Source organism: Lithobates pipiens, unplaced genomic scaffold (assembly GCF_037356315.1).
Source record: "Lithobates pipiens isolate NorthernLeopardFrog02 unplaced genomic scaffold, aLitPip1_a1.2 Scaffold_16, whole genome shotgun sequence".
NCBI classification, from domain to species: Eukaryota; Metazoa; Chordata; class Amphibia; order Anura; family Ranidae; genus Lithobates; species Lithobates pipiens.
In genome coordinates, this window is record NW_027507748.1 from 256,441,553 (window position 1) to 256,469,069 (window position 27,517).

The following is a 27,517-nucleotide window of genomic DNA, read 5'->3' on the forward strand; positions in this document are numbered from 1 at the left end:
TGGAAGCCAGGGGAAGCAGCAATAAAGTCCCAGCTGCATTTAGATGCCTCATGCAAATCTGGGGAGGTGGCGGAGGGAGAAAGCCTTGGAGTAAGTTCTATTTTCTGGGAGGAGGCAATTGCCCCGTTGCCCCCCCCTGGATCCGCCCCTGGTCTGACCTGACTGATAACAAGTGGTTCACTATTAGATTAACTGCAGTACCTAAAACAGTAATACATCGAAAATCAAAAATGTATTATATTACAAATACCCCAACTTTCTTACACCTAGCGCCGCCTTGCTAGATGCAAAAACAACAAGCGCTTACACCCTAAACCGTGTGTATATATTCTGGGGGGTGTGGAATTACGTTCCTTTTAAGCAGCTGTTTTAATTAGGCTATATACACTGATACAGCCCTGTCATTATTGTACAAAAAAACTCTATAAAGATAAATCAACACCTCCAAAAGATGAGTCAATCTATCAAGAGAGAGTTAGAAACAGCGCATAATATTCTAAATACAGACAATAACGGTGATATGCATTAAATGGTTTAAAAAAACTTCCTCAAAACATTTAAACCAGATAAGTGAAAATATATGTTGAATAAATTACAAGCTCAATATTTCATATTATGTCCATTTAACCAATGTCCAACTAGAAATTAGTGCTTGGTGGTGAGGTCATAAATCTCAAAGTCATTCAACATAGTTCGTTAAAAATTATAATCTATATTGCACTATTGCCCGAAATACACCTCCACGCGTGCACACATGCAAACACTGCACGGAATCGTTGCCAGTGAAGAGTCCCCCTTAGGTATTTCTCTTACCAGACTCAGCTGGTTTCACACAGCTGATTAACAAATCCTCATAGGTGTAAATGCAGGTTTCTTTTTTCTTCATATACTCCTCCACTCGGTCTCCAAAGGAAGTATAATTACAAAGAAAAGTGCATATAGTGTAATTCCGTTAAACAGACAAGGTGCTTTATTAAATTAAAAACCAACAAACATTGCACTCACAAACGTAAAAAGTTTTCCAATCGTAAATTCAATATATGGATTAGCAGCTAGGATCAGATAGAGACAGATAGGTTAGAGGATGGTCCTACCGCCCTCAGCAATAGATCGCTCCGCTGATATGTGTCACTGTGTCAGTCTTTGGGTGTAGGATTCTGAAACCCTTAGTTTGCTCACTGTAGCCTACTAGACTGCCCTCTTTGGCTCTGTTCTCCAACTTGGATTGCTTCTCTCTTGGAATATAGACATATGCTTTACATCCAAACACTCTGATGTGCCCTATGTTAGGCTTTGATCCATACCACATTTTGAATGGAGTACTTTTAATGGATCTTGAGGGTAGTCTGTTCTGTAAGTAGCAGTCATGACTGCTTCTCTCCAGTACTTGTGAGGTAGGTTGAAATCCGACAACATGCATCTGGCCATTTCTATAAGAGCACAATTTTTTCTTTCTGCTACATCGTTTTGTTCAGGAGTGTATGGTGCGGTTGTCTGGTGTACTATTCCTTGTCTCCTCAGATATGAGGCCACTTCTTTGCTTATGTATTCTCCTCCATTGTCGGTGCGTGTTATTCCTGGTTTGAGTTGGAATTTGTTGCTAGACATAGCAATGAACACTTGAAGATTCTCTGATGTTTCATTCTTGTGTCTCATCAGATAAGTAGTACCGCCCGATGTGGGGGTATTCATTGGAGCGCATAAATCACTGTGTATGAGCTGCAGGGGGTAGGTGGTTTCTCTTTGCCCTTGTACACACGATCAGAGATTCCGACGGAATGTGTCCGATCGGAGTGTTTTGTCGGATATTCCGACTGCGTGTGGTCTGCATCGGACTGTTTCCGTCGGACCAAATTTTCCAACTTGCTGGAAATATTTTATGACAAAATGCTCCGATCGGACATACTCCGATCATGTGTAGAGAATTCCGATCGGACAAAGTGCCACGCATGCTCAGATCAAATTCCTACATCAAAGCTATTGGCTACTAGCCTGAACGTAGTCCCATCGTAACAAAATTACGTCATCACGTTCTGAAAGATCGGATTTTCCGACAACTTTGTCCGACCGTGTGTATGCAACAGTTTCGGACAAGATCCGTCGGACAAAATCCAATGGATTTGGTTGTCGGAATCTCCGACCGTGTGTACAAGGGCTTTGAGATGCCTGTGGACGGGAAGCATGTGGCTTTTGCTTCAATACATTATTTGCATTTCATGAGCACTCTGCAAGGCGCTATTGTCAAATCTTCTGATAAGCCTCTCTTTATAATGTCCTGTATAGCTTCTGTACTTCTGTGCCCCATCCGCCTGTGCTATAAGTGAATACATTTGTTGCGTAGGTCATTAGAGACTATATTGGCTTGCTGGTCTGTGGTGATGAGCCTGTATAGGTGATCATCCAGTTTTCCTTTTGCGAGGAATCGCTTATTGTTGTGAATTGTGCATTCATCACCCTGGAATTTAACAGTGAGATCGATGTTTGCAAGAATTTCACTGATAGAAGGCTGCCTTCTAGTTCTGGAACATACAGCACTTTCTTTACAAAGATACTCTGCATGCCTCCTTGTGGTGTAATGCAGTTCAGGAAGCCCTGGCCTTTACCTTGGGATGTGATGCTTTTCCCGTTTGGTGGGAAAACTTTGTCTTTTGCACTGTAATCACTGTTTGCGATGAAGGTCTCATCGCTAGTTATGTGATTTGTCAAAATAGTGAGTTACTCCACGCTAGAAGTATTTTCATGGCTTTCCTGCCCACTTTTATTTAAAAGAACATCAAAAGCTCATACAGGTATTTCTTCCTCACCATCAATATGAACCAAACATAATATTCAGCCTCCTGGCTCTCTTATGGAAGCTTTACTGCTTGGTCCTCCTGCAAATTAAACATGTTGCAGTGTTCGTGCACAGATGCTGTACCTCAGCTCGGTGTCTTCCTTGCAGCTTCCTACCTGCTCTGTCCCTCGTGGACTCTTTCCCAGGCTCGGGCCTTGGTCTATCCTGGCCTGGACAATACGGTACCTGTGAACACCTCTTACTACTCCCTTCACACACTGACCCCCTCTGGAGGGTGGGGCTCTGGGCGCTAACTCATATGAAGCCAGCACACACATGTGCCATCAGTGTGCTTGCTTCCTACAAAATCTGGCGTAAACTATCAGGTTGAGGTTAGGACGCTTTGTACACTGGTCCAATTCATTTGGTGGAGGGGAGATTATGGTGTGGGGTTATTTTTCAGGGGTTGGGCTTGGTTCCTTAGTTCCAGTGAAGGTAACTCTTAAGACGTTAGCATACCAAGACATTTTGGACAATTTCATGCTCCTAAATTTGTGGGAACAGTTTGGGGATGGCCCCTTACTGTTCTAACATGACTGAACATCAGTGCAAAAAGCAATAGCTTGGCTTTGTGTGGTTCTGCCCTCACAGCTGTGTCATCCAGGTCTGAGGGTGATTCCTACATGTCTTATCTTCCACTCTGATAGATGGGACATATTCAGAACACAGTAATTACACCAATATGCTGTAGTTCAGCCAGGTCCATACTAGAGGTGCGCATCTTCACTGGTTTCACAATTCGGTTCAATTACAATTATAATGTTAACAATTCGATTCAATTCCGCAATGCATCACGATTACTGTCCATGCTCCATTTTTTTATTTTATCTGTTCTTAAAAAAAAAAAAAGACAACACTCTCTCCATGGAGCAAAGTCTAAACACAGCAGACAACCTAAAGAGGCACTGGAGGCTCCTCCAAAATACTAGAGGAGATGGTTAGAGGCAGTAGACATGATACAAGAGATGGCCATAGACTACAGACATGGTACAAGAGATGGTCAGAGACTGCTGACATGATACAAGAGATGAACAGAGACTGCAGACATGATACAAGAGATGATCAGAGACTGCAGACATGATATAAGAGACGGACAGAGACTGCTGATATGACTGCCAACAAAGTCCCCATAAGGTCCCCACAAACGACAATGTATGCCATTTCATTAATTATGGTTTATGTATGTCTTATTGTCTTGGTGATTGATTCACATCACAACTTCATTGATACAAAAAAATAAAAAAGTATCAATGAAGTTGTTATATGAATCAATCACCAAGACAATAAGACATACATAAACCATAATTAATGAAATGGTATAGTCACTCTAATGTTTAGGTCCACCATCAAGTTTATTTATTATTTGTATTATGATCAATCGGTCATAATTTGGCAAATTTGCACATAATGGTGCATCAGATATAAACTGTCAGTGTCTGACTTAAATACCTGATGATGATGATGATGATGACAGAGTGTGCACTGGTTTCCTGCTGCCTGCAGCAGCCTGTTGTGAGGAGGACAAGCGTGGGACCCTGACTCAGGTCTTTTGCAGCAGCCCGTGTGACAGTGAGCCAGGGAGGAGGAGGACTCTCTAGAGACTGGGGGTCAGGAACACTTGCTCCACATGTCTCATCTCCTGTAGCAGTCAGCTCAACACACGGTGATGCTAGGCGGCTGGGGATGACATCAGCAGGAGGCCAAAAAAGAGGGCATGGCTAGCGCCAACAGATCACTTTGGCCCCGTTTGCAAAGGCAAGGCACGCGCCCTTTGGCTGCTTTCGTGGCTAATGCTCATGGCTCATTTTGGCTCCGTTCGGAGTGGCAGGGCACAGCGTGGATCATATCATCCAAAAAACAATTATTTTGGTAACAGCATCGATGCTGAATCTCTGATGGGCGAATTGTGATGCATCGATGCTGCGATTAAATTCAATTCAAGTCCATACCTTCTAAAGGATTTGAGACTGGGGAGATCCAGATGTGTATTGCACTGATAAAACACTGATCAGAGGTGCAATGCTCTGCTGGCTTCAAACCAGACAATTAGTAAAGGCACATTAATCATGATAAATGTTCCAAATGTTTGCAAAAGAAGTACAAAAGGTGTTCTAAGACTTTGAATGAAAGGTGTTATGAGAGTTGTATGCCATTTTGTACCATCCAATTTTCTCTGTTTGTTTTTCATTTCTTTCTTTCCCTCAGAGAGTGTGTTTTATTAACATTCTGCTAAAACTTTTGTGAATCAGTCAGTACTACTGAGACCTTGAAGAAGGGGACATACCCTGAAAGTTTGTCCTTGAAAATTGTACGTTAGTGCAACTAAAAAAAGTATCACATACAGTACTCAATTGTTTCTGTGCACTAATATGGCTAGTCACCTCAAGCTCTATTATACCAAAATGTTTCAGTTAGAAAAGGGGAAAAAAAGATGTCAGTTACACATACACTGCCTGCGGGGTCCCTGGGGTAGGCTGCATATGCAACAGTATTGGATCCTAAATCAAAAAAAAAAAAAAAAGATTGATGTTGGAAGAACGACAGCAGTCTGCTTACATACTGTGACTGTGTTTATATATTATAAATATCTATCCAGCATAGGTGGATAGATAGGTATAGATAGATGGGTGCTGAAGTATTATAATGTGTTATCTATGGTAAGGTAATCAGAAGATGTACAAACCTTATTGTGTTATATGCATTTGTTTGTGTTCTCCTCCTGTTCCATGATGATAAAAAAAAGCATATAATATAAAAGCTAATTGCTGAAACAAGAAGCTTCCAGCTCATAATTATTCAATAACCTGCTAATAGGTTATGGGCCCAGGCACCCAGGCATTGGAGAGGATACTACAGGCCCCCGGCAACACCCCAGGCACTGAAAAAAGAATTCTGCAAGTCTGTGAGTACTGTATGCAAGCAGCTGAAAGATGGCAAGTGATTCAGTTGTGAAGTTTACAATTGCAAATCTGAACAATGCCAATTACCAGCTATGGAAGTTTAAACTAGAAATGTTTCTGAACAAGGATGACTTGTGGCAAGTGCTGAATACAGACTGACCCACAAACAGAGACACAGAGGAATGGGATAGGAAAGGTAGGGGTAGATGACCAGCTTATCTACATAAGAACAGAGAAAATGGCCAAATATATGTGAACTTCATTACAAAAACTGCATGAGCGTTCAAGTCTAAACGGCAAATTGTTTTTGCTAAGAAAGTTATACAAGATGAGACTAGAAGAAGGCCAGCATATGTGTAAATCACATGAAAGCTATGCTAGAGATCATAGAGCAGATACGCAACATGAGAGAGGACATTAAAGATAACCATACTGTTGCTCTGCTCCTCTGCAGCCTTCCAGAGACATAAACTGCTCTTATCAATGCTATAGAAACTGGACCCAAGCAGGAATTAACACTACAATATGTCAAAGGGAAATGAATCAATGAATATGACAGAAAGAAAGAAAATATGCACCATGATGGCAAAGATGTGCAAAGGCACAAAGTACAACAAAGAAAGCAGAGCCCGTTTTTCATTGTAAAATTACCAGTCACTTAAAAAACAACTGCTCTATCTGGAAAACAGAGCTGTGAGAGCTAGATCTAGCCACAAAATAAAGAGTCAAAGCAGTCACAAAGGAAACTGCAGACAGATCATGGAGTGGCACTTTTAAAGTAACACAGATTAGCAAGCCATGCGGCTGGTGCATAGACTCAGGAGCGACATGCCACTGTGACAAGACCAGACATAGCCGCAGCAGTGCGCATACTAAGCAGAAAAGTCTCAGCTCCCTGTCAGCATGACTGAAACGCAGTAAAAAGAGTGATTCTGTACCTCAAAGGAACAATTCAGATGAGATTATGGTTACCAGCAACATCACATCCAAAAATGGTCAGATATGTTCTGATTGGGCTGGGGACTGCACAGACCGCAGATCCACAAGTGGACTCATCTTCCAGTATGGTGAAGGAACCATCAGTTAGTCTAGTCAAAAGCAACCAACTGTCGCTCTATCTTCAACTGTAGCAGAGTACATTGCAGCAACAGACGTGTGTGTCAAGAAGCAATATGGATTTGTCAACTTTTTGTGGAAATCGGGATAGACATGTCAAAAATAATTCCCATTTGTGAAGACAACCAGGGATGTATAAAGCTTACGCAATCAGAAAGGGTCAACGTATCACTTACTGAGGGAAAAGCAAGAGCAAGGTGTTATTGACATTCAATATTACCCATCAGATGAGAGGACTGCCGATGCACTCACCAAGCCTTTATTGAAGGAATGTAATAGTTATTTCCAGAAGAAGCTGAATATAATTTGACAAAGCACATGCTGTTGAGAAGGGGTTTGGAAGAACAACAGCAGTCTGCTTACATACTGTGACTGTGTATAAGCATTATACCTATCTATCCAGCAGGTGGCGTTGCAGTATTATAGTGTGTTATCTATGGTAAAGTAATCAGAGGACGTACCATCCGTATTGCGTTATATGCATTTGTTTGTGTTCTCCTTCTGTTCCATGATGATAAAAGGCATGTAATGTATTTATCTATGAAAGTAAAGCTAATTGCTGAAACTAAGAAGCTTCCAGATCATAATTATTCAATAACATGCTAATAATTGATAGATGTCTCCCCACTCTTAAATATTTAACACTGATTATGTTTAAGTGATCCAACTGCCATAATATAATACAATATTTATTTCTGAAAGTCACATACAGTATCTCACAAAAGTGAGTACACCCCTCACATTTTTGTAAATATTTTATTATATCTTTTAATGTGACAACACTGAAGAAATTACATTTTGCTACAATGTAAAATAGTGGGTATACAGCTTGTATAGCAGTGTAAATTTGCTGCCCCCTCAAAATAACTCAACACATTAATGTCTAAGGGAAAATGTCCAAATTGGGCCCAAAGCGTCAATATTTTGTGTGGCTACCATTATTTTCCAGCACTGCCTTAACCCTCTTGGGCATGGAGTTCACCAGAGCTTCATAGGTTGCCTCTTCCACTCCTTCATGATGCCCCACAGATGCTCAATAGGGTTAAGGTCTGGGGACATGGTTGTTCAGTCCATCACCTTTACCCTCAGCTTCTTTAGCAAGGCAGTGGTTGTCTTGGAGGTATGTTTGGGGTTCTTATGTTGGAATACTGCCCTTCGGCCCAGTTTCCGAAAGGACGGGATCAGGTTCTGCTTCAGGGTTCCCTCAATGAACTGTAGCTCCCCAGTGCCGGCAGCACTCATGCAGCCCCAGACCATGACACTCCCACCACCATGCTTGACTGCAGGTAAGGCACACTTGTCTTTGTACTCCTCACCTGTTCGTCGCCACACACGCTTGACACTATCTGAACCAAATAGGTTTACCTTGGTCTCATCAGACCACAGGACATGGCTCCAGTAATCCATGTCCTTAGTCTGCTTGTCTTCAGCAAATGGTTTGCAGGCTTTCTTGTGCATCATCTTTAGAAGAGGCTTCCTTCTGGGAAGACAGCCATACAGACCAATTTGATGCAGTGTGCAGCGTATGGTCCGAGCTCTGACAGGCTGACCCCCCACTCCTTCAACCTCTGCAGCAATGCTGACAGCACTCATATGTCTATTTCCCAAAGACAGCCTCTGGATCTGAAGCTGAGCATGTGCACTCAACTTCTTTGGTCGACCATGGAAAGGCCTGTTCTGAGTGGAACCTGTCCTGTTAAACCACTGTATGATCTTGGCCACTGTGCTGCAGCTCTGTTTCAGGGTCTTGGCAATCTTCTTATAGCCTAGGCCATGTTTATGGAGAGCGACAATTCATTTTTTCAGATCCTCAGGGAGTATTTGCCATGAGGTGCCATGTTTGTCTTCCAGTGACCAGTATGAGAGAATGAGAGTGATAACACCAAATTTAACACACCTTCTCCCCATTCATACCTGAGACCTTGTAACACTAATGAGTCAGATGACACCAGGGAGGGAAAATGGCTAATTGGGCCCAATTTGAACATTTTCACTTAGGGATGTACTCACTTTTGTTGCCAGCGGTTTAGACATTAAATGACTGTGCGTTGAGCTATTTTGAGGGGACAGCAAATTTACACAATTATACATGATGTACACTCACTACTTTACATTGTAGCAAAGTATAATTTCTGTAGCAAAATATTACAGCACACACATATAAAAATGACATTTAACTCCTGTAAGGCTATTTAAAACACCTGAACATTTTCAAAAAATATGGGGATTTAGTCACACTATATGGTGCTTAAGCCCACTTACTGCATCAAAGTACCCCATTAGCAGTGGCTCCTACGCTATTCATAGAATGAAAAATCCTGTTTCTCTGAACCATGGGAGAAATTCACTCCTCTATATGGGAGAAAAAAAGGACTCCTATATCACAGGTGGACACGAATAAGAGGTAATTGTGGGGGGGGGGGGGGGGGGTGATTCTATTAATAGTGTAGGACCTACTGATGGGGTAAATGATGATGTGGTAAGTGGGCTTAAGCACCATATAGCCATATGGTGTGACCAAATCCCCATATTTTTTTAAAATGTTCAGGTGTTTTAAATAGCCTTGCAGGAGTTAAATGTCATTTTTGTATGTGTGCGCTGTAATATTTTGTTCTATTTCTTCAGTGTTGTCACATGAAAAGATATAATAAAATGTTTACAAAAATGTGAGGCGTGTTCTATTTTTGGCCTCTTTCACACGGGGCGGATCAGTAATGATCCGCCCCGTGAAGATCCGCTCACTCAGCGGGGATCGCTCCGTTGTCCCCGCTGAGCCGGCTGCGGACAGGGCGGTCTCCGCACACTGTGCGGGGACCGCCCTGTCAGATCTCCGCTCTCCTCTATGGGGATCGGACGAGCACGGACCATCTGTCCGTGTTCGTCCGATCCGCTCTGCAGACGGATAGAAAAATAGGATTTTCCTCCGTCTGCAGAATCGGACTGTTGCGGAGGCGGACGAAATCGGGTGTCTGCGGATGCTCATCCGCAGACACCCGCTATCCCATAGGGATGAATGTATGTCCGTATTTCATCCGCAAACGGATATGTACCACGAACGATAATTTCACCTGTTTGAAGATACTGGGGAAATACTATTCCTATATGTACAGTGGTATCCTGCTGAAGCTGGACTGCTAAGGACGAGTGAATATCGGTTTTGTTGCAGTGCTTATATATTCGATTTCTGAGGTGAGAGGCTGGGGGAAACAGTGGGTGCACGGAGTTGTGGCACTGAAATCGGGCACTGAAGTTTTGGACAGTCACGGATTTGGAGAACACTATACTAATTTTGCATGAACTGTGATACATGCTCACCGTTTAATTGCATGGACTTCATTAGAGAAGCACTTTTTACGTATTATTGTTTTTATAGGAGTATTTATTCAGCAATTTTCACATCTAATTATTTGTTTTATGCATGATGTTTTGAAGATTCATACACTTTATCTTACCAGATATTATAATATTCACGGTTGAATATTGCACATTTATCATTTTTAGTGAGGTGGATTCACTGTTGCACTTTATATGTTTTATCATATTATTTTATTTTTTGAGTGTTCTAGGTAGCGCCGCATTTTTCTGTATTTTTATATTTTCCTAAGGTGTTGAGATCACTATTTTTTGCTGGCAGCTTCCTACATATATACACGTATTAGTTTAATATTTTTTTAGGTTTACATTTACATATATATATTTAGATTTTTCACAGATTTAATACTAGCTAGGTGGAGCGCATTAGTTTCGTGCATTCATGAAATACGGACATATCGTCCGTATGTGTGAAAGGGGCCTTTTAGTGAGATACTGTATACATCAATACATTTTTTCCATGAGCATGCATCTAATGTGATCTGTGGTGACCTGGGACATTGTATTTATGTCGGCACTTAGAGGGCACTTTATTCTTTTGTTCTTACATCAATGTTCTTGTTTCCTCTTCCAATTATCCTATATTAACATTTTTTAGTAATACATCTGAATGTTATAACCCTTTTTCTAATGTTTTTCCTTTCTCTCACACTAGTTGTGTTCCAGTTACCAAAGGATTGGAGTGAACTTCTACTTAGCAGATGTACAAGGTAATTAACCCTTTCATGACTAAGCCTATTTTTGGAATTTGGTGTTTACAAGTTAAAGTCCATATTTTTTGCTAGAAAATTACTTGGAACCCCCAAACATTATATATATTTTTTTAGCAGAGACTCTAGAGAATAAAACGGCGATTGTTGCAATATTTTATGTCACACGGTATTTGCGCAGCGGTGTTTTAAACACAACTTTTTGGGAAAAGGGACACTTTCATTAATAAAAAAAAACAAAAAACAGTAAAATTAGCCCAATTTTTTTGCGTAATGTGAAAAATAATGTTACGCCGAGTAAATAGATACCAAACATGTCACACTTTATAATTGCGCGCACTTGTAGATTGACGACAAAGTACGGTACCTAAAAATCTCAATAGGCGACGCTTTAAAAAAAAATTACGGTTACCACGTTAGCGTTACAGAGGAGGTCTAGTGCTAGAATTATTGCTCTCGCTCTGACGCTCGCGGCGATATCTCACATGTGTGATTTGAACACCGTTTACATACGCGGGCGCGACTTCCATATGCATTTTCTTTGCTTCACGAGCTCGCGGGGACGGCGGGCGCTTTAAAAAATTTTTTTTATTTATTTTAAAATAACTAAATTGTTTAAAAAAAAAAAAAAAATTGATCACTTTTATTGCTGTCACAAGGAATGTAAACATCCCTTGTGACAGTAATAGGTGGTGACAGGTCCTCTTTATGGAGGGATCGGGGGTCTAAAAGACCCCCCACCCCTCCTTTACACTTCAATGTATTCAGATCGCCGAAAACGGCGATTCTGAATACCGGATATTTTTTTAAAACCGGCGCCATTGGCAGCCGAGTAAACGGGAAGTGACGTCATGACGTCGCTTCCGTGTTTACGATGAGGAGACTGGAACGAAGCCGATTACGGCTTCGTTCCAGTTCCTCCGCAGCAGCCGGAGCCATCAGACATGAAATCGGTGCTCCCGATCGAGCGGGAGCACCGGTAGCAGCGGCGAGAGGCGACGGGACGTCCCCTCCCGCTCCTCCGGCATAACAGCCGAGCGGCTTTTAGCCGCATCGGTTGTTATACCTGGATAGCCAATCGCCTGCTGCAAAAAACGGTACCGGGATGATGCCTGCAGGTGCGGGCATCATCCCGGTATAACCCCCGGAAGCCGAGTACGCATATCTGCGTACGCTTGGCGGGAAAGGGTTAAATCTCAGTGAACACCTAATTGATAGATAATTCAGGGTCACTTGAAAAGACCCAGCTTATGTATGCATTGGTCAGGAGAATTAATAGTGTAACCCAGTGGTGGCCCATCCATAGGGGTTGCGCGGGCGCCGCCCCCCTCCTGTAGTCACAAAAAAATTTTTTTAATAATAATTAATTTAAAAGTTCGGCCAGCGTTCTGGTACAAGATAAAAGTGGTCTCTGCGGCGGATTCGCCGTGAGATCACTTTTATCGGTGGCAGAAGCCCCCCCTCTCTCCGTGATCCGGTGCCCTCCGCCACTTACCGGAGCTGTCGGCAGTGGCGGAGGCGATCGCATATGTCCCTTTGCTAGGTATGGAGACAAGCGAGGGGAAGATGGATCATAGCTGGGTGGAAGTGATGTCAAAACGTCATTTCTGCCCATACTTTTTGAAGGCACATTTTTTTTATGTCATTTTTTCAAAATGACTAATTTATTATTTTTTTTTTGCATTTAAGTCCAAATATAAGATATGAGGACTTTTTGACCTCAGATCTCATATTTAAGAGGACCTGTCATGCTTTTTTCTATTACAAGGGATGTTTACATTCATTGTAATAGGAATAAGTGTGACACAATTTTTTTTTTTAAACTGTGTAAAAATAAAAAATAAAAGGTAAAATAAATAATAAAAAAATGTAAACGTGTCCCGTCCCGCCAAACTCGTGTGCAGAAGCGAACTCATAGGTGACTAGAGCCCGCATATGAAAACGGTGTTCGAACCACACATGTGAGGTATCGCCATGATCGGTAGAGCAAGAGCAATAATTCTTCCCCTAGACCTCCTCTGTAACGTAAAACGTGCAACCGGTAGAATTTTTTTTAAATGACGCCTATGGAGATTTTTTAGGATAAAAGTTTGTCGCCACTCTGTCCTGTGACCTGAGCTGTATACTCCTGACACTTTGGGTGGAAGCAAGTGGAATACAGGGGACGGAGTGGGTGGATTATATAAGGGGTATGAGAGGTGGTAGGAGTCAAAAATGATGGGCGGGGTCTGGCGCCCCCCCATCCAAAAACTTCACCAGCCGCCACTGGTGTCACCTGACGATAAGGATGACATGAGGGTGTTTGTCCATAACACACACATTTGGTCAAAATTATTGTGTATGCTTATGTCAGGGAATGATTGTGCAGCAGTCAGATTTGCTGATCACAATCTTATTTCTACAGGTGATGTCCTGCCATCTCCCCAGTGATAATATTGAAGGACTGGTCCAGTCATACAGGGGTTTTTACAGCAAGTGGGAAAAAAAGCACAGTTGCAATAGTCAGAAGGTTTATCGTCAATGAGGCAACCATACACAACACATTTTTTTGCCTGAATGTCACATTGGGCTGTCAGACCAAGTCATGTGTTGCTGCATCTAGAATTATTTTTTACTCAAAACATATGCAGTAGTGCACACCACCACCACCGTTAACTGCATGTGTTTATACATGCTTTTTGTGGGATTTAAATGTGCATGTTTTTGCTCATTAATTATACAAAGTGTGGGAGAAGCATTCAGAATAGTTATTTCTATTGTGTACATGCATTAAAAACATACACAAACTGCAGGATACATGCAGTTTTATGCATTTATATTATTATTTAATTTCAATGTGCCCACTTGATGCATGCACCAAATCAATGTAAACTTGCAACTACTGATAGGCAAATCTGCCCAGATTCTTGTACAAAATTCTGAAAACCTTAATTTAGAGGCAACTTCTGCTGCAGTCTATGGGGGTACATTTTGTTGTTAAATTCTGACCCACAAAAAAAAAGAAAACCTCAAAATACCACACCTAAAATAAAGCCCACTTTCTCTTTAAAATTAAGCCTTGCAGAAAGAAACAAAACACAAGTTTAACCTAAAATAAAGGTATAACAACATTAAAAAAAAGATATAACTTCATAATAAATGAGAGCTCCCTTTGGTCCATCGAAGGCTGATGACCACAGTTCAAAGATCATGCAGTGCATTATGGTTTTTGAAAAGAAAATGCTCCCGCGTGAATGTATGCAGAAATGAATCGTGATCTCAAATCTTGAACCCGCAGGTTTCGCCTGCTACTCATAGTAGTGGTAAACCCAAAACATATCCCTTACTCACTATATATGATGGGGCATACAGTACTGTTGGTAACATTTGCAAGGTTTCATTGAATAATACTTGAATGAATGAAATTTCTACTTGAACTGCATGTTAATGCATTAAATTGCTTTACTGCAGTAGAGCAGACAGGCATGAAAGGGCTGAAGACATGATTGCATGATTTTACATGCATGCTTACCACTGTAAAAAATCAGATCTCCTTTTTATAATTAACTATGGTAGTTGTTTCTTGTGCATTCACTTGTCATGAGAATGCATACAAATTATCCTTATTTAGCCTATAAATAAGTGTTTGTTCTTGTTTTTGGTAATGTACAGAATCGGCAGTCTTAAGGCCCATACACACGATCAGACTTTTTGACAACAAACATGCAAATTAGCTGTTTTGGAGCAACATCCGACCATGTGTACGCTCCATCGGACAAACTTTTTTGGTTTTCATCGGACTTTTGTTGGCTGTGCGAACGGACAAACTTTCTGGCAACAGAAGTCCGATGGAGCAAAGTCTGATCGTGTGTACAGAAAACCATAGGACTTTTGTACAAAGTACAAACAGGCATGCTCAGAACCAATGCAAAAGATCAGACAACAGTACAGAAGTTGACCAAAGGTAAAGAGCAGAAAAACCACATGATTTGGTGAAAGTTGGCTGAAAAAGTCCTGCAGTGTGTATGCAATACAATTTCAGGGCCGCCGCCCTTTGTACAAAAATACAAGGGAAAGTTTGTACAAAGTCCTATTGTGTGTATGAGGCTTTACTAAGAAAATATTAATTTCACAGGACTGTAGTCTTTCACACATGTATTCTGTTTCAGCTCAAGTATATGATGACATCGAACAAGGAGGAGTTTTTGTTGAGGGAGGTCTCAACCGTGATCATATATTTCTCACTGTACATGATGCTGTGCTAGATGCATTGGCCAACTATATTGGAACAAAGCATGAAGCCTACATAAAGGAGGTAGGGTTCTAAAGTGGATTTTCATGTATAAAATAATTTGAATTATTAATTTAAATGAACAATATTTACAATTGATAGGATTGTTGTTATGATGGTAAAAACTGGGCTTGGCAATTTGGGGCTATTCACACCTATACGCACATATTGCTATACCTAGGAACTTTTGAAGAGATTGTGTATGTGAGTGTGGAAAGCAAATTGTGTTGTGCTATGCCAAACCTTAGGTGTGCTCAGACTGTGCTGGTCGGGGCTCAAAATATAGGATACAAGTCTACAGTAAAATACAAATTGATATAAAAATTCCATTTGTAATTCAATGTAATGTTGAGCACCCCGACACATTTTGCAGACAAAACCAGGAATTGTAAAGGTGTAACCAATAAAGTCACGGTGTTGCACAAGTAATGCCGCATACACACGATTGGAATTCCGGCCAGAAAAAGGCTGATGAGAGCTTTTCATTGGAAAATGCGACAGTGTGTATGCTCCATCGGAATTTAGCTGTCCGAATTTCCGCCAGCCAAAAATGTATAGCATGTTCTCAATTTTCCAGATGGAAAAACTTTCTATCGGAAATTCCCATTGTGTGTATGCAATTCCGACACGCCAAAAATCACACATGCTCAGATTCAACTACGAGACAGAAGCTATTGGCTACTGGCTATTGAACTTCCTTTTTCTAGTCCCGTCCTACGTGTTGTACGTCACTGCGTTATAAACATTCGGAATTTGGTGTTACCGTGTGTAGGCAATAGAGGTTGAGCCGCATTCCATCGGGAAAACCATCAGAGCTTTTTCAGACGAGAATTCCGATCGTGTGTACGCAGCATAAGATCACTTGCATGATACCATAAATTGCATAAAACTGCTCAGACCAAATGAAAATGTAGATGTAGTGCAGTATAATGTTATACACACAAATAAACCAATTGTAGCCAAAACCTGCCAGAAGAATGGAGTGTAGCCCAAAAATAGTAAATCTCACGGTGTCGTGCAAGAAAGATAAGTTGTCTAATACAATGTTTGCATAAAACTGTTTTGGCCAATAAACTCAGTGTAATTCACTTGTGTAAAACTTTGTGCCTGCTGCGTTTTAAAAAAAGTTCACAGCTGTCCAATGTTTCTGTCCCACAGTAGGACAAAAACAGAGTATGTCAACTTAAAACAACAAAAAGTAACAATCAGCAATAGTTGAATACCTCCCACTCAGCACTCATAGAATAATAAACAATACAAATAGATTTAGCAGCTGCTATATATAAACATATAAACATATAATGATGATATAAAGTGTTATATTAAATAGTCCAAAATAGAGCCAATCATAGGCCCATCACTTTGTTCATAGGTTCCAAATTTAGTTATGGATCCCCTCACCACACCATTTGAGGAAACACCCGGACTCACCGGACAAAAAAGCTCATGCGCTTGTAATGATTATTGTTAGCATCAAGGACTTCATCCTTCCATCTAGATATCACTCATAATGAACTGATAAGTGCACAAAGGGGGTTATTTACTAAAGGCAAATCCACTTTGCACTATAAATGCAAACTACAAGTGCAAAGCGCTCTTGAAATTGCACTGAAAGTGCACTTGGAAGTGCAGTCGCTGTAGATCTGAGGGGGACGTGCAAGGAAAATAAAAAACAGTATTTTTAGCTTGCACATGATTGGATAATAAAATCAACTGTGCTTCCCCTCTTTTCAAATCTACCCCTCAGATTTACAGCGACTGCAATTTCAAGTGCATGTTCAGTGTAATTTCAAGTGCACTTTGCAATTGTAGTTTGCACTTGTGGTGCAAAGTGGATTTGCCTTTAGTAAATAACCCTAATGTGTAATTCTGTAAAAAAAAGATTTATTGAATCCAAAACCCCCCTTACAAATGCGCACTTACAATCAAACAAAATATTAAAAGCATGTAAACACAATCCTTAATAAAAAAATCATTGAAACTGAGCACATCTAATCGTGTTTGTCTGGTTTAAGAAAATCACAAAGATTAGTAATCTACATTGCACTGTGTACTTTGCTCTGCATTTTCCACTTTTCTGACCTCCCTTCATCCTACCCAGCTCTCTTACTCTTTCTTGTATCTTGAATTGCCTTATTCTTTCTTTTGCCTTTATTACACTTCATTCTTCCACTTTTCATTCTCCTTCTCCATGATGTTTTCCTCTTTTCGTATTGTTGCCACATGATGCTAAATGAATTTAAAATATTAAAAAAGACAGGACAAATGTTGGTACTAACACAATTTATTCAGCACAATATGCAGTGGGCACCAAATACTTTGTGGTGCATCGCACATGCTAGAACGTTTGTTGCATATTTTGCCTGATGCCAGGGTAGTTTATGCATCTTTCCCATATCTATTTTTAGAACCCGTTTGCACAACCCCAAAAATCTACTCGGAGACAAAAATTATCCCATGTACCTTTCCTGTGATGGAAAATGTGTAATGCATTAAAAGTGATGATTGTATCTAGCAGGAATGGATACTTAAGATAATTTTCTGAAACTGTAGCTCAGTTTAACAGATAAACAACTAAAGCATATCTGATCTGCCAGAGAGAGTACCTGTTCTTAATCATTCTAAATCATTAAAGTGGTTGTAAACCCTTACAAACCACTATGACCTACAGGTAAGCTTAGATTAAGGCTTACCTGTAGGTCCAAGAAATATCTCCTAAACCTGTACGGTTTAGGGGATATTTACCCGAAGACAGCCACCGCTGTCTATGGCGCATATGCCGTAGATAGTGGCGCGCAGGCGCACTGGGCAGGCCGAAGATTGCAGCGATATGCCGCGAGTGTCAGCTCCCGTGCGCATGCGCGGGAGTGACGTCATCGCTGCTCCGGTGAATCACAGCTCCGGAGCAGCGAGACCCGGAAGTCACTCCGGGATCCATGGCAGCAGCAGACATGAAGACGGAGGACCGCTTCGGGGGCTTTGTTCTCAGGTAAGTTATTCATAATGAGCTAGTATGCTATGCAAACTAGCTCAGTATGCCTTTGCCTTGCAGGTTGCTTTTATTCCCCCCCCCCCCCATGGGTTTACAACCACTTTAACTAATTAATTTAATTACTATTCATTCTAAAAGTGTATATCTATCCATGTCTGCTTCTGTCCATTTTTTAGTGCTTTAATTTTTTGTGCATTTATTATTCTATTGAGTATCACAGTATATTAAAATACAAAAAAAAAAAAAGACATTCCTAGTATATCAAATTGCAGCACAATGCAACGCACAGCACCACTGAGCTCTGAACAGCCTGTTTAATAACATTCTTATTTATGGCATATGCTTTGTTTTGCTCTAAAACACACGTGAAGATGTGAATGGGACATTAGTAATGTAGTTGTATTGTGGGCTCAATAACTGATGTATGAGTAGAGTACATACAGCATGTAGATTAGGGTGCTAGCAACATCTTTGTTGCAATTATTTCAATCAATGACTGTTTATTACCACATTTTATTATAGGAAATTTGCAGTTTAGCTTTGGTGGTCTCCTAACTTTCCATACAGTGTTTTTTCTACCCTCTTAATGAACTTGCAAGTGCAAATACCAAATAGAACCTTTTATTGTAAGGAATATCCTTGTTTTATCTAGTATGCTGGTTATGTTGGTATCATGTTGTCCCTCAAACAAAATTTTCTGCCAAAAAAGGTTGTAAAGCATCTGTAATAAAGCTAGCAATTATTCTCTTCAGGGCTCTGGTGACACAGAGATTTGTATGCAAGACACACAAGATGAAATAAATGAGGATTATCCAAATCTTGAAGAAGTAAGTAAAGATGAATACTGAATTGGGATATTGTTTAATTTAATCTAATTTTTTTTATATACATGCCTATATACATACACATACATATATTATATACACATATATATATATACACACACACACACACATACAAAGCCAACAACAGTCTAATTATTAATTACATACATTGAAAACTGTATTTTAACAGTTTGAATGAGGGCACACGCAGACCTTTGTTTGACCTAATTAATGTACTGTACATAACTTTCCCATATTCCACATAGTTATTTGAAACCACTTGTTATAAGAAGTTTCATCACTTATCCTTGAAGACCATCTTATCTGATCAGGCTATAATTTAACTGTTGTCAAAATGTTTCTTCTCTAATTGGTGAACTTAAAATTAACTATCCCAATACAATTTTAAGAACACCTGTGTAAATTTGTGACTGTCTTATAAAAAAAATACCAGTATGAAGCAGAGAGGTCATCTAAAAGTTCAGCACTTAAAAATACTACTCCTAATCCCCCCCATCTCCCCTCTTCTCTCTCACCTAATCCCTCCTTATCCCCCCCTCTGTTCCTTATCCCTCAAACTTCATTATTGAATCCATTTTCTAGTTGGACATGCTTCTTTATCGTGATTAGTTCAAATGTTCCCATAGTTGTAGGTCTCTGTTTGCCCATTGCTTTTATTTGTTGGATCTAACCCCTCCTCACTTTCAGTGGTCATTGTCTGTCTGTCTGATACCTGATCTTAGACAAGACTGTGTGTACATAAGAACCAGTATACTTTGACTTCAAGACTGCATAATTATTGCTGTTTGTATATCCCTTTCTTACTTTATTTTAATAAACAATTATTAAACAAAAATCTATGGAATAATATATATTGGTTAATATGAAATGCTACTACTTCTAAACGATCTCATGCAAGCATTCATTAAATGATTAGAAAATAAGAATCTAATTTCTCTGACCTTTTCCCCCTGTTTATACTCATTTATGACAGTTCTTTCAGCACTTCAGATTTCAGGATTTCACCAAGGTCCATCATATAGTTCAGACAGGAGAGTTGGGGTAAAGTTCTTATACTCATCCTCATCGGTTTCAGAATGAAGTCCAGAATAGAGTTCATTTAGATCTTTTTGGAGAAACATAGTCTTTGTCAAGGATGTGTCAATGAACCGTTGAAGGAGTCCTCGGACACAGGGAATGCAACAGAAACCACACAGGGTCAGTACTGTGGCTGCCATCACTATTGAGATTAAAATATTTCTCACCAGTTCACCCCATTTACTGAACCATGTCTCAAAGTGTCCAGCTAGATGATCTTCCACACCAGAATTTTCTGACAATTCTTTGGACAGCATCTGCAATTCTTGCAGGGCCTTCGTTATGCTACCATCGGGGGCTGTATTGTTAGAAATGAAAATGCAACAAAAGGGTCAAACATTTTCTTCCCCCCTTCCTTCTCTGCCAAAAGCATATCAAGAGCAATACGATTCTGACAGGCTGTCAATGAGGTTGCATCGAGTTGGCTGGCTACTCCTTTAAGGGTATCTCTGGTATAGTTCACAAACCTTTGCTGGTTATAGTAGATGTAGTTTATCCAATCGACATTCTTGTTGGGTTGAATTCTCAAAAGGATGGAGGTGAATCCGGCGGATATCTCGTCTTGTGCTTTGAATTTGTTACGATCTCCTCGTGGTACTCCAATGGAATCAATGTAGACTCGATTGTCAGACGATCCTTGCGGTCTGTTCCTTTTCATTTGGAAATGTTGTTTCTTCAATTGTGGCAACTTTATCTCATCACCTACAGGTATCATATAAAAGGGGAAAAGCAAGTGGGTTAAAGCACAGTTCCCTTTCCATTTAGGAGGGAGTTTGGTCCTAAGTTGCATATTCCTGCACATCCACCACACATCAGCTTATTGTTTCTTTTGGTTTTGAAACCAATCCTGCTGGTATGGTGGGTCACTAGTTCATATATTTTGTATGCAGTACATCAAGGGTAAGTCTCCTACTTGCTGTCCACTATCCTTGGTGCTGACAAAGCAGGTGAAATTCCCTGGGACCACTCTAACAGAGGGGAGTATACTTCACATCTTGGTGGTTGAATATCATTTCTGCTCTTTTGTATATTCAGTATTTGTGATATTTTCCTTGAACATTCTTATTATACATGTCAGGTTTGTGGGTTGTGAGTTGGCACAAGAGATACAATTCCTCAGCCCCTTAGTCTTGGTTGTCCATCGTATCCATTCTATCTACTCATTTTTATCTCCAAAGCCTGTTTCTATACTTATCTGGTCTTTATAGGTGAAGTCAGCTTTGAACAGGTCTGAACGTGGCTTTATTAGTGGCATGCTGGTGACTGGGGGCACAACTTGTCCTTTCTTGTGTACTTGAATCCGTATGGTCCCCACTTCATCTTTTCTCAGTGGTATATGTTCTCTCTTATGTACTGGTTTGTCCTGTTTTTTTTTTTTTTTCAAATATAAATTTTTATTAAACCCCAATAAAGGGAGAAATCCCGACAATACAGTCAATGCAAAATTATGTACAAAGCTCATGTTCATCATAACAATAGTACAGAAAGTATCACATGGCCAGGCATTTCACATCAAGCTTCCATTAAATCAGGAAAACGTATAGGGCCACGTAATACCCCATCATGCCTACTCCTGGCCAAAGGTGGGAGCCTCCCTTCCAATTTCCACATTTTCTTCAGGGGAAGGGGGAGAGGGATGAAGAGTGATGGGGGGGGCGGGGGGGCAGCATCAGCCGGGACAAAGGTTATCCTATGCAGACAACCCTGAGTGTAACGAATCGTAGCAGATAGAAGGTCATTACGGCCCTAAGAGTTCCCTCATCTGAGTATATATTGGTGTTCCAAATAGCCCAGGTAGCAAAAAATTGCTAGCTTTTATGTTGCGCAGTGAGAACCAAGTCCTCTAATTTCTTGATTTCCTCTACCTTGCGTAGCCAATCTGTCACCGTCGGCGGGCATTGTTGTTTCCAGTGAAGCGGAATACATGTCTTCGCTGCATTGCGAAGGTGACGCACCAACAACTTTTTGTACTTTTTAAGGGGAATTGTTGACAGGTGTAGGAGGAAGAAGGCAGCATCATCTGGAATTACATATTCCGTAAATTTCTGTGTGGTACGCCTGACTGCTCTCCAGAAATTCTTAAGCTTGGAGCAGGCCCAGAATATGTGAAGCATTGTACCTTCCTCCTCTCCACAGCGTCAACATCGATCCGAAGTGTCGGGGAAGCATTTGTGAAGTCTTGAGGGAGTAAGGTACCATCTTGAAAGAACTTTATAGTTTGTCTCCTGTATTCTAGTACGTATGGACGTTTTAACAGCGCAGCTGATAATCTTCTGCTTGTGTGTCGGAGAACGTTCGGTTGAGATCTTTCTAGCACTTTTCTAGGCCAATCAGGCGTGGTTGAGTGTGGGCTGAGTTAAGTAATGTATACATAGTGGAGAGGGTTTTTGCCATAGGCTCGATGCCTACGCAAAACTCTTCAAAGATTGTCAGTTGGCGGGTGAAGTCTTGAGGGACGGGGATCGAGTGAAGGAAGTGGTGCAACTGCACTGCTTTCCAGAAATTTAGTCGGAATGCACCTGTCCCGTCAGTTAGCTCCGTTAAGGTAGGCCAGCAGCCTATCACCACAAATTTAGCTGCATGGTCAAAATCCTCAAGTCAACAAATTCCATAGATGGGAGGCCCGGTGTAAAGTCCGGGTGTCCCAAAATTGGATAGAGAGGGGATTTATTCAGGGTGAGCGAATGTTGTACAGATGCCTGTCTACCGTGGCGTAGTGTAGTTCCCAGGAGGGGGTGTGTTTTCATGCTTAGGGGGAGAGAGTCGTAGCACCATAGCGCACCCTTTAGTGGGATATTCCTCTGAGCCTGCTCTACCTGTACCCAGAGTTTAATTATTCCGTTTCGTCTCCAGTCAAGGATACAGCCTAGTTGAGTAGCCTGAAAGTACTGCTTTATAGCCGGTATTGCTAAGCCCCCCTGGTGTTTGGGAAGGGACATCTGGGTTCTATTTACTCTGGGTTTTTTGCCAGCCCAAATAAAACATATAAAGAGGGTGTGTATTTACATGAAAAATAAAGTGGTATATGGATGGGAAGGGCCTGAAGCAAGAAAATAATTTTAGGTAGGATGCACATTTTTATGAGGTTGCACCTGCCGAACCAGGAATGCAGGCCCTTGGACCAGCCTTCCAAGAGGGAGCGGGTCTTGGCTAAGATAGGTGAAAAGTTCAGCTCAAACGTGCGTTTGATGTCTATGGGGATCTGAGTCCTTAAATATTTTAGAGCTACACTTGCCCATTTAAAGGTGAAGTGAGTTTGCATGGAGTGCATAATTGGGGGGGGGGGGGGGCTGGGTGGCTATACCCATTGCTGCTGATTTTGAAAAGTTGATATTTCGCCCCATACACATCAAATTATTTAAGGAGATTGGGCAAGGAAATTGTGGGATTGGTCAAGGTGAACAATAAATCATCTGCATACGCCGAGATTTTACAATGAAAGTCTCCCACCTGGAGACCTTGAATATCAGGACTTCGTCTAATGTTACATAAAAAGGGTTCTAGTGAAAGCGTGAAAAGAAGGGTTGACAGAGGACACCCCTGTCTTATTCTGTTTGTGATAGGGAAGGGCGGCGATAGGAGGCCATTAGCTTTCACCGTGGGAGAAGAGTCAATTTTGTTAATCCAATTAATCATTCCATCTCTGTTGGAGAAGAGTAAATTTTGTTAATCCAATTAATCATTCTATCTCCTAGGCCGATATGACGGAGCACTGAAAACATAAATGTCCAGCTCACTCTGTCAAATGCCTTTTCAGCATCGGTGCTCAAGAATACACATGGGGAGCCCTTGGGGCTGGCAACGTGGAGGAGGTTTAATACTTTGACGGTGTTGTCGTGTGCTTCCCTACCGGGCATGAAGCCAACCTGATCTAGGTGGATTAGGGACTGGAGGCGACAGGCTAGCCGTGTTGACAGAATTTTGGTAAACAGTTTTAAGTCTGTGTTTAATAGGGAGATGGGTCTGTAACTCCCACACACGGTAGGGTCTTTGCCCTCTTTGGGGATTAAAGATATATGGGCTTTTAGCATATGCCTGGGGAAGACTGCTGCTGCACCAACATCGTTAAAAAATGGCACCATATGTGGACCTATGATGGGGAGGAGTGTCTTATAATATTGGGTGGTGTAACCATCCAGTCCCAGGGCCTTCACTGGTTTCATGGCACCAATGGCAGTCTGGAGTTCCACTAAGGTTATCGGTGCTTCCAGTACATCCCTGATGTCCGTGGGGAGAGTTGGCATTCGAGAGGACGCTACGTAGGCATCATCGTCAGTTTGGGAGGGACGCTCATGTGGGAGATTGTATAACTTAGTATAGAAGTCACTGAACACCATCGAAATTTGTTTCGGAAGGGTAATCCTCTGACCATTGGGGCCTACAATGTGGGGAATGTAGGCTGTCTGCTTTTGTTCCCGAACCATTCTAGCTAACGTTCTCCTGCACTTGTCCCCCGACTCATATGCAAGTTGTCGAATACGTTGTAATGCCGCCTTCGCCCTGTAGTATAGCAAGTCTGTAATCTGTTTGCGTATTGTCCCCAGTTCTGATTCCAGGGCATGTTTGTGGTGTGCCTCCGTAGAGGACAGAGTGCTTAGGAGTTTGGAAAGTTGTTCGGCTCTCTCTTTTTATTCATGCTCCTTGACTAATTAAGAGCCCCCTAATGACTGCCTTATGAGCCTCCCAGAGCGATCCAGGATCGCAATCTGGAGTGTCATTCTCCTGAAAATACAATTTAAGCGTGTTAGTCACTTCTGTTAGTATTTCAGATATCTGGAGGAGACTCATTTAGCCGCCAGAACTGCGAATGGATCGCTGGTCTCCCAGTGAGTGTGTATGTGAGGGAGATAGGAGCATGGTCTGACCATGTAATGTGTCCAATAGAGGAGTCTATCACCGAGTGTAGTTGATTGTGAGGTAATAAAAAAAAAACAATTCTGGTGTAAAGTTTATGAGTGTTCGAGTAAAAGGTGTAGTCGCGTTCACTAGAGTGCTGCAGCCACCAAACGTCAATTAGTTGGGCTTTGTGAAGGGATTTAGCCACACGCTTTGGCCGCCTTTATGAGGGGTATGCGGACTGAGGAGGATCCCGAGGAGGTATCTGAAGAAGGTATTAGAGGGATGTTGAAGTTCCCCCCCCCCCCCCCAAGATCAAATGGCCTACCGTGAAATCACTCAATTTATCTAGGACGTTTGCAATAAAGGTGTGCTGATGTTCATTGAGGTATACACCGTTGCAAGGGTGATTGGGACCTCGCCAATAAGTCCTTTGAGGAACAAGTAACGACCCTCTGGGTCCCCAAGTACCGCTTCACATTTCCAGAGAAGTCTACTAGAGATCAGTACAGAGACTTCTTTAGTTTTGGCTGAAGGGTTGGTGGCATGGTAAGTCATAGGAAAGAATCTGTTTTTAAGAAGTGGGAGTTTAGCATGTTGAAAGTGAGTTTCCTGTATGAATGCGATATCCGCGTGGGATTTCCGTGAATCATTTAAAAGCATACGCCTTTTTTTCGGGACATTGAGGCCCTTGGCATTGAGCGAGAATATTTTTATGGAAGCCATCGCCCCGGCTGAGGGGAGGTGGGGAGGGGATGTGTGCGGGGAGGAGATGGAAAAGGAGGGGGTGGGGGAGGGAAGGAAGGATGTGAGAATAGGGTAGTCGGAGGTGGGAGAGAAGGAACCAAAGGGGGAAGAGAGGGAGGGACAGGAGAGTGGTCCAAGTGGTATGGCCGGGAACACTCTCCGAAGCGTGGAAGGGTGGTTATAGATTAGGTCTTTAATAGGAGACCCAGTGCTTATCTAATCAAGTCTAAACTAGACATATGCATTCGTTTTCCTCCGAAAACTGAACGATAACGAAAGCGCGGAATCCAAAAAACTAAAGATCCGACATAAATAAATGCTTTATTTTCGTTTTCGTTGTTACAACAGTTCGCTATAGAATAGGAGATTCGACGTCTCTGACAATACCAATCTGGGTTTATTGAACCTGTGGTCAAATGTGCCTAACCTTACCTCTATTAGTCCAAGATTATATAGAGAAAAGATTCGACAGAGAGAAAATATTCGACAGAGAGAAAAGATTCTGGAATTGGGTGGGGGAAGTAAAATAATTATGATAATGAATATTATTGGCTGATTGTAACCAAAGAGGAGGAGCAGTAAAATAGCTAGAACTAAGTACACCCGTACAGCCAACTTACTTTCACTTACGATTGCTAGCAGAGAGAGAGACACACGCACTGAATCATTTCACTTGTTGGAGAACCTGAATTATTATTAAGCATAAGCACAGCAGCAGAACAATGGTGAAGCAAGCTACAGTTCAACATAACTTTTTCATAATAATCTGCTGCTATTGTGTTAGTGTGTGAACCTTATAGTGATATTAATGTTGCTGCTAGTGTTGTTGTGACAGCCTCAGAGGCTGCCTGTGTTGTGGGGGGGATTTATTATTATAGAATCTTGTTATCTGTCTGATCAGTGATCGCTATCACCAGTCCATCAGTTTCTGTTTGAACGAGTACATAATATATATACAGAAACACTTGTAGATGGCCCAGGAACATCCTCCAATGCCTCCATGTCGCTCTCACAATGGGCTACCGCCATATTCGTTATTATCAGTCACTCACTATCTGACACCTGACACTGTGAGACTTAGACCATTCATTCAACATGAACGATGGAGATTCGTCAAAGCAACAAAAAACTCACGCGTTTATAATAATATTCGATGGAGCATCGAAACTGTACAAGGCTGCAATTGTACATTTCCGGAGTCAAATGCTCCGCCTATAGGCGATATAGCGTTTAGCAGCTCCTTCTAATCTTCTTTATACATTTGACAGACACCATAAGCCTTCAAAGACAGATTCGCCCGCAATTCATGTGGATTTTCGGACGAATGCAATTTTTGAACGAAAAACTAAATAAATAACTAATTTCGGGAGTAACTAAATAGATGTATTTTTCGGATGAAAACAAAATTCCGAAACAAAATATTTCACCCCGCACATGAAATGACATGTCACCTCCAAGAATCTGGAGGTGTGTGTTGGCCTATTTGGGGAATGGGTTGGACTATGACCAAGAAAGAGGAGCCCCAGCCCTCCCACCCACCCGAGCCTAAAATGACAGCCGTTAAAGAAGCGTGTAAAGTAATTGAAAGAGGAAAAACAAATAACAGAATAGAAGGCAAAAAACAATTGCAGATCAGTTAACCAGACACCTGTTAACATAAGGTGTACAGCCCTATTGGTCTGGGGTGAGTACCCAGTGGGACAACATGTTCATTTAATTATTTATATATACCCGGCCATACACATGACTAAAAGCAGCATACTATCAGATCATACACTCCCAATGTCCCCTCCATGCCTCGTGAAACTCCTTGTCCCAC

At 41.4% G+C, this 27,517-nt stretch overlaps 1 protein-coding gene across 5 annotated transcripts in view; it reads left to right on the forward strand.

The window, feature by feature from the left end:
* The window catches only part of SLC26A9 (solute carrier family 26 member 9), a 753,885-nt gene that overhangs the window by 696,701 nt on the left and 29,667 nt on the right, over nt 1–27,517 (forward strand). For all 5 annotated transcript variants that reach the window (XM_077481318.1, XM_077481322.1, XM_077481323.1 and 2 more), the window contains 3 exons: nt 10,877–10,931; nt 15,080–15,225; nt 18,946–19,020. In XM_077481318.1, the coding sequence (XP_077337444.1) occupies nt 10,877–10,931; nt 15,080–15,225; nt 18,946–19,020 (276 nt within the window). The remainder of the gene's footprint in view (nt 1–10,876; nt 10,932–15,079; nt 15,226–18,945; nt 19,021–27,517) is intronic.